At 34.7% G+C, this 16,508-nt stretch overlaps 3 protein-coding genes across 6 annotated transcripts; all 3 read right to left on the bottom strand.

Moving 5' to 3' along the window:
- Positions 1 to 1,840: 1,840 nt before the first annotated feature.
- LOC148173911 (carbonic anhydrase 14-like) lies at positions 1,841 to 4,378 on the bottom strand. 2 transcript variants are annotated; one of them, XM_088037220.1, is made up of 7 exons: positions 4,313 to 4,378; positions 3,536 to 3,571; positions 3,316 to 3,465; positions 3,140 to 3,263; positions 2,989 to 3,094; positions 2,708 to 2,935; positions 1,841 to 2,656 (listed from the first exon to the last, which is right to left on the bottom strand). In XM_088037220.1, exons 1-7 carry the CDS (start codon positions 4,356 to 4,358, stop codon positions 2,555 to 2,557), a joined length of 792 nt encoding a protein of 263 aa, XP_087893346.1. In that variant the 5' UTR covers positions 4,359 to 4,378; the 3' UTR covers positions 1,841 to 2,554. The 2 variants fall into 2 exon arrangements, with proteins under 2 accessions (XP_087893346.1, XP_087893345.1); XM_088037219.1 differs by lacking the exon at positions 4,313 to 4,378 and adding an exon at positions 4,218 to 4,273.
- A 5,276-nt stretch (positions 4,379 to 9,654) lies between these two features.
- On the bottom strand, positions 9,655 to 10,294 carry LOC148173912 (epithelial serine protease-like). Its single transcript, XM_088036764.1, has 4 exons — positions 10,291 to 10,294; positions 10,107 to 10,196; positions 9,917 to 10,056; positions 9,655 to 9,863 (listed from the first exon to the last, which is right to left on the bottom strand). The coding sequence occupies exons 1-4, from the start codon at positions 10,292 to 10,294 to the stop codon at positions 9,696 to 9,698; spliced, it is 402 nt and encodes a 133-aa protein (XP_087892890.1). The 3' UTR covers positions 9,655 to 9,695.
- On the bottom strand, positions 10,108 to 16,222 carry LOC148173913 (ATP-binding cassette sub-family C member 4-like). 3 transcript variants are annotated; one of them, XR_015770188.1, is made up of 10 exons: positions 15,879 to 16,222; positions 15,592 to 15,828; positions 15,118 to 15,548; positions 14,915 to 15,071; positions 13,675 to 14,871; positions 13,310 to 13,628; positions 12,890 to 13,265; positions 12,317 to 12,843; positions 10,245 to 10,412; positions 10,108 to 10,196 (listed from the first exon to the last, which is right to left on the bottom strand). XR_015770188.1 is itself a non-coding variant. In XM_088037354.1 (9 exons), the coding sequence occupies exons 1-9, from the start codon at positions 15,938 to 15,940 to the stop codon at positions 11,930 to 11,932; spliced, it is 3,645 nt and encodes a 1,214-aa protein (XP_087893480.1). In that variant the 5' UTR covers positions 15,941 to 16,222; the 3' UTR covers positions 11,921 to 11,929. The 3 variants fall into 3 exon arrangements, 2 of the variants coding, with proteins under 2 accessions (XP_087893480.1, XP_087893479.1); XM_088037354.1 differs by lacking the exons at positions 10,108 to 10,196; positions 10,245 to 10,412 and having other exon boundaries at positions 11,921 to 12,843; positions 13,675 to 13,940; positions 13,989 to 14,871; XM_088037353.1 differs by lacking the exons at positions 10,108 to 10,196; positions 10,245 to 10,412 and having other exon boundaries at positions 11,921 to 12,843.
- Between the last annotated feature and the right edge of the window lie 286 nt (positions 16,223 to 16,508).

The raw sequence follows: 16,508 nt of genomic DNA on the forward strand, positions 1-16,508 counted from the left end.
CAAGGTTGGAAGTTGATGTGAATAATGGAAGTGTTTTGATGATCAAAGTGATAATTAATGCATTTTTAATTGATTTTATCCCACATCAACTTTAGTGCGACACAATGGGTCGTATTAATGCAAATGAGCATTACAGGGGGGTCATAAAATTCCGCACAAAACTCATAATTGAAAAGGTGTGTGATCTTGGGTCTGTTCTTCTTTTTTGCGGTGCTTTCCATTTGCTGTCTACCCTGTTTTCAGACAAATTCTTGAATACAAAATACAATTTTAGCTGAGGGGTGAAATTAATCCCGTTTATTTTTAAATTAAGGTTAAATTTTAGATTTAGATTTTTTAGATTTTTAAATTACGGTTTCGACGGTTGGAACGAAACGGTCGGAAAAACCGAGGTCTGTGGGTAAAACTGTCGGTTCAACACGACGGTTTTTGCCCACAGACCTCGGTTTTTCCGACCGTTTCGTTCCAACAGTCGAAACCGTCGTTCAAACACGTCGTGCAAGAACGAGGTTTGTGGGGCCCTTTAAAACCCCAGCCCAAGTGGTTTAGATTATTATTACCATCATCTTGTGGTCAGGACAATAGCTAATAGTTTTGACTGCACTGATGGCCAAATTATTATTGCCCATGGCCAGTAAATCTAAAATACTTTGATAGTAGAGTCCGATACTTTACAAATTACACCCATGAAACTTAATAATTACAACATCTCATTATTATTATTTAATGTTTATCTTCATAAATAAATTAAATTTTTCCCGAAAAGATGAGATTTGTGTAATTGCAAAAATTGAAGAATTAATAGATGCACTGAGATCTTCGAATTTTGTCCAAGATTTTTGTAAATGTAACAAAAAATAGTGAACATATACCTTATTCCAATTGATAGCGAGGCCCCCATTTTAGTGTCAACGGGTACATATGTACTCCGGTTGGGGCACCCGATCAACAGTCTTTCATTTGCCTGCCAAAGCGATTTGGAATTTTAATATGAGTGAGCAGTATATTGTACATTGCTAGGAAATTTTGGAAGAGTTGGTGCCACCTGGAATGTAATGAGGTAGAGGGGGATGACATTGTCAAATCCAGAAATCTGTCAGTTTGTGCGAACGGTGCGAACTTGGCGAAGGGATTTATTTACTTTAACCAATTAATTAGAATTGTTAAAGTTGCTGGTTTTCAAAAAGTGAACTGAAAACGCTTTCATCAACGAAACAACAAATTATGACGTTGCTGTCAAAGGGCTCGATTTCAAGTGTGACTTGCGTTACTGCAAATCCCATTTGCAACATAGCAACGCCAATCACATTGCTCATACCTTGGCAACGGTTGCAAATTTGCGTTAACGCAGTGACTTGAAATCGACCCGTAAAAGAGTACTTTGTTTGTCTAAAATGAGGGAATAAAGTACTACTTTATTGGTGCATTTTGGATAAGTAATAATTATATTCTGTTGTTTTAGTGATTGATCTATCTTTTAAAACCTTTAAATTACGAGAAATTTTTCAGTCTTCTCACCACCCCAAAGTCATAATTTTGACAACAAGACTTTATAATACTGTCTGGTCGTTCTCAAAATACGTATGTGTGAATTTTGAAAAGTCTATCTATGTGGAATGCTACAAATTATTTCGTTTTCAGCCAAGTTTTCGTATTTAATTAATCAAAAATCATTAAATATTCACTTTACAAAAATTGTATATAGCATTTAACATAATGCACGTTGAACAGATTCATATGCAAAAAACAGAAAGCAAATAACTCAAATAATTTTCGAGTAATCGTGTTTGGAAAAATACATTGAATTTGCCTTATATTGAAATTTGTTCGAGATGCCCTTAAAAAATAAAGATAAAGAGAAATATTTATCACCTAAAACTATTCTAAAACAATTTAAAATCCTAATTTATCAGATATAAAGTTCAAAATTTTGAAATGATTGTCCTCAAAGCTACGTTCAGTTTGAATGAAAGAGAAAAATCTTGTTTCAGGCAAATTTAAGATTTTGTGTGTTTATGGAAAAGCTTCAGTTGTAAACTATCCCTTCGGCTACAAAATTGATTTATGGTACCCGCATTTCGACCTACAGACCTCTCTGGTACAGAGAAAAGAGATGTTACTGCTAAACAAGGATAACATGTTTCGAATATGAAATTTTCGAAACACGATTTCTCAAAAACTATTAACTTTAAAAAAAATCTGTTTAGTCGACATTATGTAAAATTAGTCTACGCATGTGGAATGCTAAAAATTATTTTGCTTTCAGCCAAGTTTACGTATTTAATTAATCAAAAAGTCATTAAAGAATCATTTTACCAAAATTATATATAGCATTCAACATAGTGCACGTTGAACAGATTCATATGCAAAAAACCGAAAGCAATTTACTCAAATAGTTTTCGAGTAATCGTGTTTGGAAAAATACATTGAATTTGCCCTATACTGAAATTTGTTTGATATCCCCTTAAAGTAGACAGACGAGAATTATTTGGTGTCGTTTTTTTTTTAAATCGAGAAATACTACATTAAAAATGGATGTAGAAATAAACTTTGGTTATCCAATATAAATAGTTCTGCCATTTTGTCTTTGAATATGTCTGTTGTTGGATTCCAGAGGCATATCGTTTTCATCCCAAATTGATTTCAAGTCTTCTAGCTAAAATTTGGTTTCGTATAAGTTGTACTTACGCTTATTATTACTGTTTACCTGGAGTAGTGAAATGTAGGAAGGCGTCGAAAATATTGTCCAAACGACAACTTCATCACAATTTGGAGTAGTAAGTGAACCTTCATAGCGATAGAAATCGTCAGTATTCATAGGAAGAAAATTTCGCAACAAAATGGGATAATCAATTGGTACTGCTTCGTTGACATCATTTGCTACTAATGGTATGTCCTCCACAAATTCAAATGCTGGATTATCCACTTGTCCTACCTAAAACAAAGAATTTGAACTATCACAGATTTAAAATTTTTAATTTTACTCACATCATAAGACACAGCAACAACAGCAACTCCATTTTTCACTTTGAGGGCGTTCCGTAAATTTTTATGCCTTTTAGCATAGTACACAAAGTGTCCTTCTAGAGCATATCTAAAGTTTACTTAATAATTGATCTAATTACAACAAAAGGCAGACCTGCGATCATTCACCACGTGTTCCGCAGGCCAATGAAAATGAAGAGCTTCCAAAATATACGTCCCTTCTAATCCACCTCCAGATAGAGTTGGAAAGTTTTCATTGTCCGAAAAATGAATTTGTACTAAAAGCTTCATTTATTAATTATTATTTATAATGAATTGAATGATACGAACAAGAACGACCAGTGTTGGTTAAGAAAGCATTTTCTTGTCTGTACGTATTGTCATCAAAATCGAAATGGTTGAAGTCAGCGGGGGTGGCACTTGCGTGTTCTATTTTGATTGGTGACTGTAACTTTCCTTTGCAAGAATCTGGCCAGTGATCTTAAGAGAGTAAAAAGATAAAATAAGTGGTGTACTTCCCGAATTATTTTTGACTTTTATTTAAACTTACTTTGGTTTTGATAAGACCATTCTTTTCCAACGGCATCTAGAATTGTTACCATAATAATTACATTTTATTCACAAAGAAACGACCAGTTTAATAGAAAATGATACTAATTAAATTATTAAAGCTTTTTATTGGTTTAAATAATTATATTGTGAATGGAATACGGAAGCCAATTTTCTGATTCCATTACATAGATGATTGTCGTATTGTCCTATTTATTGTTATTTATTATTTATATCAACTAGCGATCGAAGAAAAATGATGTCTGGTCGGTTTTATATGTTTTTCATATCCTAACATGTTAACAATGATAAGTTTTCGCACTAAATTATTTTTGAAAATAAAATAAATATTTAATGAAAATTGCATTTTATCTACTACACGCATACAAAAGAGATATAATTATGGTTATCGGTAACACGTAAAGTGGTTTATAACTGAGTGAGATAAAATTATTGTAAGTCATAAGTATAACTTACGTTACCCTTAGTAACGAGGGTTATAACGAAAGTGACACTCATAATCCGGGTTGTGCTTTTTGAATAGTAACCACGCAATGACGTTGTCAAATTTCTTTTTGGCTCTGTTATCACGATTATGTAAAAATTGCTGAGTCTTGGATAAAACATTATATGTCACTCTTAAGTTTTTAAACTTCCTCTAGGTAATATCTAAAATAACTCACTTGTACCATAAATTACTATCGCTATTGAACAGGACAAAACTATGTTCAACATTGGATGACAGGCGGATAAAGACTATTTATTGTTTTAAACTTACATGAAATACTTTGAATAATAATAATAACTACCACCAACGCACCCATTGCAGACTACAATGATTTACTGACATAAAATATGGACCAAGCTCCATTTTTATCGTTACAATTATAGACACGCGATTGGAAGTTATTTGCCATAATTAGATAATGGTTTGATACTTATCTACGTCTTCTGAATCACACTGAAATAGTTGTAATCTACTTTTATACTGTCCGGGGAGACTAAATCCGTTTGAATTCATCTAAAACTAATCATTAATGTTGCTTTGCGTTTTTTTTTTTAAATTTTATATCGCAAGTATAAGGATGGATTAATATTTTCAATAAGTATTCCATATAGCTACAAGAAAACCCGCACTGATTGGAGTTGAAAAAATCACTTCCGCGTCAGCTCTCCTGAAGCCGGGGGTTTTCCGGCGAAGTGATCATAATTCGAGTGAATTTAATGCTAACATTTTTTCTGCAAAATCACCAAAAGGGGGCATTTTTCTTGTGCGAATATTTTTTATTTAATTTTGAGCTCTTTAATTCAAAATTTTGTGAATTTGATTTTTGTATTTTTTACACCTAATGAAGCTGCAATAATGGAGGTATGCTACCAACTTTAAATTGCCACATACTTGCAACCCGACAAAATACTTTGAAACCAGCAAAATTAAGGATACAATTTTCCACATTTTTTTTAATAGGATGTCACAGAAATTGCAAAGAATTCGTTCTATTTTACCATTTGAGAGTGAATATGCTCAACTTTTTAGATTTTAAATTTGAAAAGTTGAAAGTTCACCAATCACAAACGTTTTATTAATTAATACAGAGTGTACTCGAATAAAGTGCAAAGATTTTAATCCCACTATGAAACACTGTCGTAGATAATGACTGCAAAAAAAATCTATATTTGAATGGGGCAAAAACCCCTCAAATTCCCCGTTATTCGACGCTTATGGAACTGAATTTAACACCACTGTTTTCCAAAGACTGCAAAAACCGAACAAAAAAGGTTTAAGCTCGCTTATATAGGATTTGTATAACTTTCACTTAATTACTAGTTTTAAAATTACATTTTCAAAAGTGCTCATTGTGGAAAATTAATTTGTTTGAAATAAACTGGGCTCTCAAAAGAGCCAATTTTTATCTCCATTGGTAGTAACGTGTTTTTTTTTCGCTTTGTGGAACAAACTGAAATTATAATAAGAATCGAAGTTGTTCCTTCATATAGACAATCCAATTTAGTTTTATCCGTAAAAATCACTTTTTAAAACTTTAGGTCCATCATAACACTTTTGAAGAAACCATTGGCAAAGAATAAAAAAATCACATTTAAAATAATCTAAATTTGAACAATTTAGCACTGTCAAACTCACTTTTCTTTAGCATGATTTATGTTAAAAAAAATGGCGGGAACTCCAATAAAACATTTTTTGCCACTTATTTATTAGCATTTTTATTTTCGTCTGAACTGACATTAAAATAAATGGTACTGAGACCGCATCAATTCAGTGGCGCACGATTTCTGCAGAAAACTTTAATAATTTTTTTCTCGGAAACGGTGACGTTTCGAAACGTGGAATTTGGCCATTATATTAAACTGCGTTGTCTGATATCGGGGTTAAAAATCTTTGAACTTTTTGTGACAAGAAGAAAGTTTGGGATTAGTTGATTAGCGACTACTGACAAAAAGTTTACAAACTGCGTCAAAAGGAATGGTCAAATTATTATATTATTAATAACTACGGTTCAAATAAACAGAAAAATCATGTGGTCTATTATAGAGTTCATTAAATTTTTTATCTTTCTCTTGCACATCCAAAGTAACTCCTAGCGATTTTGGTTAGAATTTAACACTGCTGAATACGTCGTTTTAAACTATTTTTGGTTAATGATAACATAACGACGGACAGTTTTCTTAGTTTTACTCTACTAAACTCATAGATCTACAAATGACTTTTCCAAGTCAGAGATAAGGATAACATGTATAGGTAGTTGCCGCCAAGGTTTTACAATGAAACCTTTTTGTGACATTAAATGGAAATTTTCGAATTTTTTTTTCTGCGAATCGCACCAATAATGATCTTTTACAACTACCCTATATTTTGGGACATAAAATCTTTCAGTTCAAACCTTTAAAAATCCACTCAAGTGTCTGTTGTGGTATTATGTTCTGCTGTTATGTATCCAAATATTTTTCTTTATCACTCAACCCACTGATGTTAAATTTGTTAAGTACGGAATTTCTTTTTGCAAATGTTCTGGGTAAGAAATCAATATTGTAACATGGCGGCTATTTTACTTTCATTATTTTGTAGGGAGTAATCTGCATGGCTGTAGTGATCTTTAAAAAATAACTTTATGGTCGATATTTTGCACCCTTTGGAATTTTGGGTAGTGGATTTTGTCGATGAAAAAACAGAAACGAAAATTAGAAAAGAAGCTAGGATTCTTGACTGCTGTGTTATTTTTGCTACTCTAATAAGGATGTTTTTGGCTCGCATTACTTATTTACCCGATCGAAAGAGAAACAGAAATTAATTTTCCTGCTTTACTTTTTCAGAGATGGTTTCCAGAAAATAACTTTCTGCTTACGTTTATATTTCAGTTGACATTTTCAAATTCTTTTCATTAATGGAAAGTCATGCGAGTTTTGACATTTTATATTGAGGTCGTCGGATAAAACAGTTTTAAATAGTTTTCTGTGCAAAAGCAGTTCTAAACGGAACCCTTTCTTACTTGTTCTGAGGTCTAGTTTTTGTAATAATGGAACAAATTAATAAATAACTGCTCAATGTAATTAATAAATAACTGCTCAATGTAAGAGGGCGATCGTATGGTTAAACTGTAGTTAACTTTTAAAGTTCTAACTATCTAATGATAATATAACATAAAGACAATAACTTTTCAATAATTCATATCAAGAACTGGATTAACAAATTGCTTTATAAATCAAGCGTCCACTATGAAACTTGTTAGGAAAAATAGTTCAAAATTTTTTATTTTTAAAATCAATATACAATATTATATCAATATATAATATACAGGGTGTTCAAAAAATGGCGGACCAACTATTCACTACGTGAATCTTCAGATAATAACTAGTAGCTAAATTAAGTTTTTTCAATTATTGAGTGCTTCGTTGGAAATCTACAGCCACTTAAAGGGGCGCTAATTATGGCACAAATTTTTCCTTACAATGAACTCAAGGTTTACAAAATTCAACTAGAGTTCATGTTTTGGGTGACATTTTCATACTTGCAGTCTTTAAATGCCTTAAATATTGATGCAAAACGTTATTTTGCATTTTTAAAATTAAGCTCAAAAGCGCAAAATTAATCTGGCAACATTTCACTTCAAGAATTCAGTAATTAATTGTTGCCTAGTGCCTGACAATGACCATTTTTTTAGAAAAGTCAAACATTTTTTAGGTGTCACAAACTAGAGGAGTTTATTTCTCTAAAGATGTATAATTTTGCTGAATATACCGACACCTGCAGGAAACAGTCGAGAAGCAGTAAGGGGCAGTAAGGCTTGTGAATTTCCTAACTGGCAAATTCCTTCCAAGAATACTTTTCAACGAGTTTATCAACAGGTACGTGAGATGGGGTCGATTGGAACCAAATTTATCAGGATCATGGAGGACCCAAGACTATTCGCACACCAAGAAGAGAACAAATGGTTCTTGATCTACTTTGTGACTTTTACTGGTCAGGTGTTATCAAAATTAATTGCAAACCATAGTAACCAATTACATGATTTATTAATAATTGTAACTACCAAAGTGTTGCTCTGGTCTCAAAATTATACTCCTAATAATTACCGAAAAAATTGAACACTGTTGCCGTTTTTCGCTATATTTAAAGTTATTTTGCTCCCGTACGAAGCTTCAAATAAAAATTTTAAACAGCATTTCCAATTCACAGCGTCTTAGAGTTTGACGTTCTTATCAGTTGGTCCGCTATTTTTTGAACATCCTGTATATTTTAATTTTGTGTACTCATTTCCATAACACCCTGTATAGTGGACCCTCAACATTCGAGGGCGTTCCGTTCCAACTTCAAGACGCGAATGTTTTTGCGAATGTTAAGTCTATTAACTGTGGAACTTCAGACATATTAAGTCAACAAAAAATACTAAAGAAATGACAGAAAACAGAAACGCACTTTGGTCAACATTTCATAGAATTGTTCCGAAAACACATAAAAGCGGTATGACATTTCGCGAATGTTGAATAATTCGCAAATGTCAAACCCGCGAATGTTAAGGGTCTACTGTAGTTTGTCAACACAAACTTCAATGGACCGGAATTTCGTCAGTTCGAATTAACCGAGAATAGAGGAATAGATTTTTTTTTTTTATTATTATCGACTGAGCATCCGAAGTCTTGTGTTAAAAGTATTTTTGTGTAATGTTTTGTCTTCGTTAAAAATCTTTTCAGTGGCAAACATGGCGACCGTTAAGAACATGGAGATTACTTTATTTTTATGTAAGACAATTCAGGGCGGAATCGCACATGTAGAGTTCAGGCGAAAGTGGGTCGTGTTCGAAAAATAAAGCAGCTTCCAAATTTTCTGGACATTAAGCCATGAAAGCATATATGGGATCACCAATGTGCTCTGCAAGCCGCCAAATAACGCTGAAAAGTTAGTTGTCGCTTTGCCAGTTATTAATTCTTTTTTCATTTTTATTGTTAAAGGACAAAATCCTTTTTGTCATGCTAGCAGTTTGGTTGAGTTTTGCTAACATGCGATTTATTTTAGAAAATTAAGGACTTTCGATAAACCTATTATTGTAAATTTATTGAATGCTGTTTAAAGCACAACAATCAAGCCCAAATTCAAGTTTTAATGTTTATCGTTAATAAATTAATTTGATGACCTTTTTAACATTTCATGGAATGTTTTACGTCATCATAAAACCCCAATTTTGACGGATCGAATAATGACGGCTGGTGGAAAAAATACTCTATTCATGGTGTATTGCATAATAGGTAGTAATGGACCAAGTACCAAGCTAATTACCTTAAATAAATTTGAATTTTATGTTGATTGTTATCACACAGTTTAGTGGTAATTGTCATTGTTATTAAGGTAATAATAATAATTGTAAACCTTGATAATGACAGTCGTCAGAAACATCCACATCAAGAATTCAGAATAAAAACAAACTATGTAAGTATGTACGTGACCAGCCTGGCATGATTTAATATTGGACAACTGAACAAATTCCTTTTTTCTATGTGTATAATGCATTGCAATATTTGGTTACCAAATTATCTCACTAGTGAATTATGGCCATAACTTACCAGCAGGTTTAGCTCATTTACTTAGTACAATCAAAATAAACTTAGTCACATTTTAAACTTTTATTCATTTTGAGGATTTAGTTTTTTCATATAAAACCGGTAGTGTTCTTAATCCAGTCAACATTGTCAAATATCCTGGTATATCCCGAGGGATCGGTACTTTCACAACCATTTTGACTAATGAAACTGGAGACTCCAACAAGCATAGTTTGTCCTCGACTTACGTACATGATAAGAGGGCCTCCAATGTCTCCCTAAAACAATAATTTTTTAATTCTGTTCGTTTTTGTTTATGAAATCAACGTACGTAACAGGTTCCTTCATTGTAATTTTCTTCAGCACATGCCATGCTATCAAGAATTTGGTTACCGTAGTAAAGCTTGCATTCCGAATTGGATAAAGTAGTAACAGAAACAAAGTAAACTTTGTCTTGGAGAGAACCATCGTCTACGATTTAAAGAAAGTAAATTTATTCATTGGTTTAGTAAGAGTTTTACCATTGCTGGTTTGACCCCATCCCATGGTTATAAGGGCAGAACCATCAGACAAACTCACAGATGGTAGAAGATTAATGGGTTTGATGTAGTCTGAAATAAAGACATCGTCACTATTTCATTACCATTGTTGTAGTTTACCTGTGTGTTAATATTACCCGTCAACACATTGTCCCGCAGTGACTACCCATTTTGTGTTCAAAAGAGCGCCACCACAAAAGTATACGCCATCACTTGTGTGAATGTCCAAAGCTGCCAAAAATGGAAACTGACCAGCATAAGCAGCTTGCCCTCCAATAATTCTCGAACCTATCGATAATAGTTATTAAGACAACAAGTGTTTTATTTAATAGTTCAACATTTTTAAACTATGTATAATAAACGTCGTAGTCTTTAGGAAATCGCAGGAAACATTACCTAGCCATAGCAACGGATTTTAAAAAAATTGAATGATACGGTTTAATATTGGGTGTCTTAACAAGAGCACTTCTAGTTTTTGCAGGTTCCTAAAATAATACGTTCAAGAAATTGCACTTTTGCTGGAATTAAATTAGATTTTACCAGGTTTGATGGAACTGCAAAGGATAAAGAAACACTTAAGCACAGTACCGTGACAAGCAACATTTTGTAGTAGTTTCTAAGTGAACTTCAAGTAACAATCTATCATAAACCTTTATATATAATTGGGATTATCTTCTTATCTAATTGAAATCTTATCTATCTTCCTTAGCTTATTGGAAACACTAAATATAAAGTTAATCGTATGCGTTAATAGCTTGTTACGTAGGAAAATTTTCTAAAAAAAGGTTGATATCGTTATACGGCAGAAAAGTGGTACTTTTTGCCGAGCAATTAAATTGCAGTAGCGAAGCGAAGCGTAGCATAGCCGAGCATTTGCAAAATTACGAGACAGCAAAAGCCACTTTTCTGCTGTTTTTACGAAAGATTCACTTCACCGACCGACAATGAGTAAACCGAAATTGTTGGCAACGAGCCCTTTTCATTGCTTATAACAAAATTTCCTACTTTACTGTCTAAAAAGGACTAAAAAATAGTGAATTTTGATGACGTTTGAAAAAAAAGGATTAGTCTCTTACCATCGTTTAGAAAATAGACACTTTTGCACTTATTTTTGTTCAAAAGGTAGGCGTTTAGTGCACTGTATAATAAAAGTTTTAATGCACGCGTTTTGCTTAGATACGACAGACAAATCAGTGGTCAAATTGGTTTATTTTGACATTGGATGACAGATAATTTCAAAATATCTTTTTTAATAATTTAGAAGTGGAAAACAATCGTACATAAAATGTTGTAGGGCACACGTTTGAAAACTTTCTTTATGGTATTTATGGCCAGTCACTCATGCAAGTTAAAAACACAATGACATATCTATCCTTTCCAGCACTAGTGCTATAAACTTCAGACTCGTTTTTTAATATAAGTACATACTAAGAGTATGTATTTAGTTAATTTTAATGTCTTTCTGATTTTAAATTTGACGGTTGACATTGTAAAAAAATGTAAAGCCATGCAAATCTTTAAAAATACAATGAAGTACCTAGTGAAAATAAAAAATTAACAGCTGAAATTACATATTTTGTAACAGCATATTAGAAGTAAAATACGAAACCAAAAGCCTTATGCTGGAAATCTGGACTCCTGTTTTTATACGCGTTTAAAAAAAACTCATCGCTTGGTGGATGTTAAAAAAAAAAGTGACGAGTTTTGAACACTGACATATTTCAAGAAGGCTAAAAAATAGATTTTATTTTCTTCCGTCCGTAAAATTAAAGTAAAATTTATAAGATTATAAAGAATTCTTTGAATTATTTATTTCGATTTATAGACAACCCTCCTTTCGCAATCATCTTACAAAACAAACTACTTTCATCCGTCATTAATACTGCTGGTGCATCACATTCTACAACCGCCCCTCTATCTAAAACAACAATTCTATCACTGCGAAGAACAGTCTGCAACTTATGAGCGATAGTTATAATTGTACAACTCGAAAAGTTTTCTTCAATCGCCTGATGAATCGTCTTTTCAGTTTCAGCGTCCGTGCAGGCTGTGATCTCATCCAACACCACAATCTTGTTTTTCTGCAAAATTGCCCTAGCGATACACAAGAGTTGTTTTTGACCAACACTCAGATTGACACTCTGTGTACCAATTTGAAGATCAAGAGAACTGATGTGTTTCATCAAACCAACCTTCTCGACAGCTTTCCAAATCTCTTCATCAGAGAACTGTTGTAACGGGTCAATATTCTCACGGATGGTCGCCGAAAAAACGAAGGGCTCCTGAGGGATGATTGAGATATGCGATCTCAGAAAAGTCGGCGAAACAGTTTTAATATCCACACCGTCGATGATGATTTTTCCTTCAATGTCATACATGCGGAAAAGTGAAGAAATGAGGGAAGTTTTCCCAGCACCGGTTCGACCAACAACGCCTATTTTCTCCCCCGATTCAATTCTCAAATTAACGTTGTGTAAAACAGACTTGTGTGTATCGTAAGTTAACGACACCTTTTCGAAAATAATTTCGCCGTTGTTAGGCCAGTTCTCAATTTCCACTCCCCCCGAATTTTCCTCTTTTATTTGCGTGTACTCCAACGTTCGCTCAGTGGAAGTCATCTGGTTTTCCAGCTCGGTCCAGGCGGAGACCGTGAGGTGCAAGGCGCCGGTTATCAAAAACGCGTTGCTGATGGCCAAACCAACATCTCCTGGGGTCATTTCTGAAAAAGCAGATTCAGATTAAGTTGTTATAACAATTTGATTTACCAGTTGCAAAAAATCTCGTTATAATGATGGTGTTGAATAACGCCGCAAGAGAGTCTAGCACAAAGATGAAGGCTTTACTGGTGCTCTGAAATGCGCAAGAAGTGGACGCGTACACATTCTGGTGGCGGTCGAAATCGTTCTTCACGGTCTCTTCAGCTTTGAGCGCTCTGATTGTTGTTAACCCGCTCAGAGTGGCGCTAATGTGTCCAACAACTGGACTTTTACTTATCGTATCCAAACGTTTTAAACTTGTACTGGTCTTGATGGTGTAGCGTCTGCAGAGTACCATAAGAGTAAAAAGAGCTGCTGTTGGAATAAGAAATTGCTTGTTCACCAAAGCAACGACCAGAGTAGAGCCTACTAGCAAACACATTGCCTGAAAATGTTAAATAGTTAAAACTCGATGATAGGAAGTCTTACTTTGAACCCACGCGCCAGAAGAAAAGGTAAGATTTCGTCTACCGTCGTCAAATCGGTTGAAAACCTGTTCATGATGTTACCAATACAGTTGTTGTCGAAGAACGCGACGGATGCTCGTGTTATTTGTCCAATCATTTGTTTATGTATTCTAATTGAAGCTCTTCTCGCGAAGAGCAGAACAGCGACGGACCGGAGTACCGCTATCGTCAGTAAGAGTACCATCAAAGAACTGTAAATTTGGAACACTTTCATGTGTTCGTCACGTATTTCAGTCTCAGTAGAGTTTGGAGAAACCACAAGAATTTCTTCAGAGTTGACCCTGAAAACTCTGGATATTAAAGTTTCGTTGAACTTTCAAAACTCACCAATTGCTAACAAAAACGTCTTTGAAGTTAAGTACCAACACGACCCCGCCTTGGCTGAGGAAGACAAACATCAAAGCCAAGACCCCACCTCCGAACACTGCGTAGTTTTGGTAGGTTGCGAAGTTAACAGCACCGGACTTTGATTGCTCTTCATAGAATATCTTCTCTTTGACTACTAGTGTCGTGGTTTCGTTGGATTCTTCTTCGGCACCCTCACTGTGGTCATTTACCTTTTTCTTCTTTTCTTTGGTTGAACTGTCTTCCACCTTCAAGTTTGTTGGAGAGATACTAACAGTACCGTTTTCGAAACTCACCAAATCCGTTGCTTCTTTCGAAAAGTTCAAACTATGTGTGACTAGAACTACTATCTTGTTCATCAAGAACTTCTTCACGCACTCCTCGAAAACGTAAGTTGCGACGTGGGTGTCCAACCCGGCGAAAGGAGCATCTAATAAATAGATATCTCTTTGTCGGTACACAGCACGGGCTAAGCTAATTCTGGCTTGTTGGCCTTTGCTTAAGTTTGCACCACGATCCTCCACAATGGTCTCGTCACTATTCCTCAACACTTCGAGATCGTAAACTAACGCGCAAACTCTTAAGACCTCTTGGTACCGCTTAACATCGTACTCTTCGCCAAACAAAATATTCTTTTTGATGCTTCCGGGAAACAACCACGGTTCTTGAGAAGCATAAGAAAGTGAACCTTCCACAGCTAAACTCCCTTCGTCTGGACTGTATTCATTGAGGAGGGTCTTCAGGAAGATGCTTTTGCCGCTACCGACAGGACCTGAGATTACTGTTAAACCCGTGCGAAGGTTGATGGTCACGTTTGTCAGAACTGTTTTCTTCTGGAGAGAAAGAGTGACATTCGTTGCGTTAACACTGGGAGTTTTAATGGTGTTCTTTTCCGTGCTTGGCACCACCTCCATTTTGCGCAAGGACACGTTTAATCTTCGTACAGCTGCAAGAGCTTCCGAAGCTCGATAAATAACATCCGGAAATTCGGTTCCAAACAAGTAGATCAACTGTCGAGACACTAAAGCAATGAAATAGATGATTTCTCCGGAGATGTTGTTCCCAACCGCTATGAAAGTCATCAGAGTCAAATACAACGCGAGTTCTGAGTTGAGAGTCCCCATGGTCAAAATTACAAATCTTACAATGAACATTTTCAAAGCGGCCGTCATTTCTTTTCTGGAAAGTTGAGTTACTAGGAGAAGATGAATGAGCGACTTACTTTCGACACGTGTGGATTTTGTCAGCGAAGAAGTTCTCCAATGAGTACATTTTAATCAGTCTTATCCCTGATATAGTTTCTTGTAATGTTTGGAGTCTCTGATCGGATTCTCTCGACATGTTAATTTTCATTTTCTTTACTTTTCCACCGAGATAAACTACAAAGTTATCATGTTAAGTTGTTCTTTGTGGTGTCAATCGTACTTTGCAAGGGCATCACGAGGAGGAAGCACCCGATTCCGACAAAACAAGACAAACCAACTTTTACGTATAAAATACAACAGATGATGAGCACTTTTAGAAGACAAACCCATAAGTAGTTTCCAATCACAGCGAAGTTTTCCAACGATTGGACGTCCTTAGTAATGAGTGTTAGGACTTTCCCAGTGGAGAGATCATCTAAATGAGTGGAGCTCAGTTTGAGTATTTTTCGGAACAAAAATGAACACAAAGCCGTGCGAATTTGTATTCCAAAGCGTGCCATCAGAAGGGTGTAATTGCTTCCGTACAGCGCCTTAACAGTTAGAACGAAAATTAGAATGTAGACGTAACAAAGAGCGCCGTGTTTGGACAGTTCGGTTTGTTGAGGAGTGAAATACGAGACGATTTTTCCAACGAGGAAAGGTTGAGCGAATCTGAAATAACATTCAATGCTAGAAGTGGTGGAAAAAAACTTACAATATCACAGTTATTTGAAAGGTTGCTTGGAAGAGCCCGAAAAGAAGAAAAGTTTTCCCGAAGCAGTTCCACAACACTTGAGTTATGGAGACTTTGTCGTTTTTGTTTTTCAAGCAGTTCCATCGCGTCTCTAGAAATTCTCCGAGTTTCTTGGAGTTGTGATAAGGCCACAACCTGCATAATTCTTCTACTTGTATGTTTTTCTGACGTCCTCTGATGTACAGTCTAAACGATTTTCTGCAATTGTATTATTAGTGACACTGGTAAAACAACTCCGAGTTTGGTACAGGAAAAACAAATTTAAAAAAATATTTTCTTTTGATTCTTCATTGCGAATTTGTTTTTCCATCTGCACAACTTAACGCCACTTGACTCGTTCTAGTGTGATTTCTTATCAAGACTTTACCGATAAAGAAATTAAGATAAACGTGTCTAGCCAGTTCCCACATACTTTTTTGGCTTGTTTGTTTAAAATGTACGATTGTTTGTTAGAAAGATTGAGATCCACTTAAATTAAAGTCTCCACACAAAACAAACACGAAAAAAGTGTGATAATGACCAAAGTCATTGACACTTTCCTTGTTTTTACCACAACAAACGTTTTATCGCGAGAATTTGCTCCAATTGTAAGCTAATATCAGGTCGTTTTAGAAACTGAGGTTTTTCTTCGTTTTGCTGTAATTATAACATTCGCTTCTGATTAGAATAGTAATGGTAATAAGTAAATTAGTCATAGATAGTTTTTGAGCTGGTAATTGACTCGATAACCTTAAACTATTTCTTTTGTATTCACAGGTGTTCCGTAACTTAATCGATTAAATATTTTATATACAGTACAACCTCGATTATCCGTGCTTCTCGGGACCAAAGCCAGCACGGATAATCGAGTTGTTAAATAAACATGTACGTTTAAGAAA

The sequence above is a fragment of the Gnatocerus cornutus genome, chromosome 5 (genome assembly GCF_029298725.1).
Source record: "Gnatocerus cornutus isolate USDA-ARS CGAHR chromosome 5, icGnaCorn1.1, whole genome shotgun sequence".
Classification (NCBI taxonomy): Eukaryota; Metazoa; Arthropoda; class Insecta; order Coleoptera; family Tenebrionidae; genus Gnatocerus; species Gnatocerus cornutus.

What these genes read in the sequence shown, in the direction of transcription:
- LOC148173911 (XM_088037219.1), bottom strand. Translation starts at nt 4,269, where the DNA reads ATGTTGAACATAGTTTTGTCCTGTTCAATAGCGATAGTAATTTATGGT. An exon ending in ATGGTCTTATCAAAACCAAA is followed by an intron (nt 3,466 to 3,535) that starts GTAAGTTTAAAT and finishes TACTCTCTTAAG; the next exon opens with ATCACTGGCCAGATTCTTGC. An exon ending in AACCAACACTGGTCGTTCTT is followed by an intron (nt 3,264 to 3,315) that starts GTTCGTATCATT and finishes TGAAGCTTTTAG; the next exon opens with TACAAATTCATTTTTCGGAC.
- LOC148173912 (XM_088036764.1), bottom strand. An exon ending in ATGGGGTCAAACCAGCAATG is followed by an intron (nt 10,057 to 10,106) that starts GTAAAACTCTTA and finishes TTTAAATCGTAG; the next exon opens with ACGATGGTTCTCTCCAAGAC. An exon ending in ACAATGAAGGAACCTGTTAC is followed by an intron (nt 9,864 to 9,916) that starts GTACGTTGATTT and finishes TTATTGTTTTAG; the next exon opens with GGAGACATTGGAGGCCCTCT.
- LOC148173913 (XM_088037353.1), bottom strand. Translation starts at nt 15,940, where the DNA reads ATGGAAAAACAAATTCGCAATGAAGAATCAAAAGAAAATATTTTTTTA. An exon ending in TTTCAAATAACTGTGATATT is followed by an intron (nt 15,549 to 15,591) that starts GTAAGTTTTTTT and finishes ATGTTATTTCAG; the next exon opens with ATTCGCTCAACCTTTCCTCG. An exon ending in GACGTTTTTGTTAGCAATTG is followed by an intron (nt 13,629 to 13,674) that starts GTGAGTTTTGAA and finishes CAGAGTTTTCAG; the next exon opens with GGTCAACTCTGAAGAAATTC.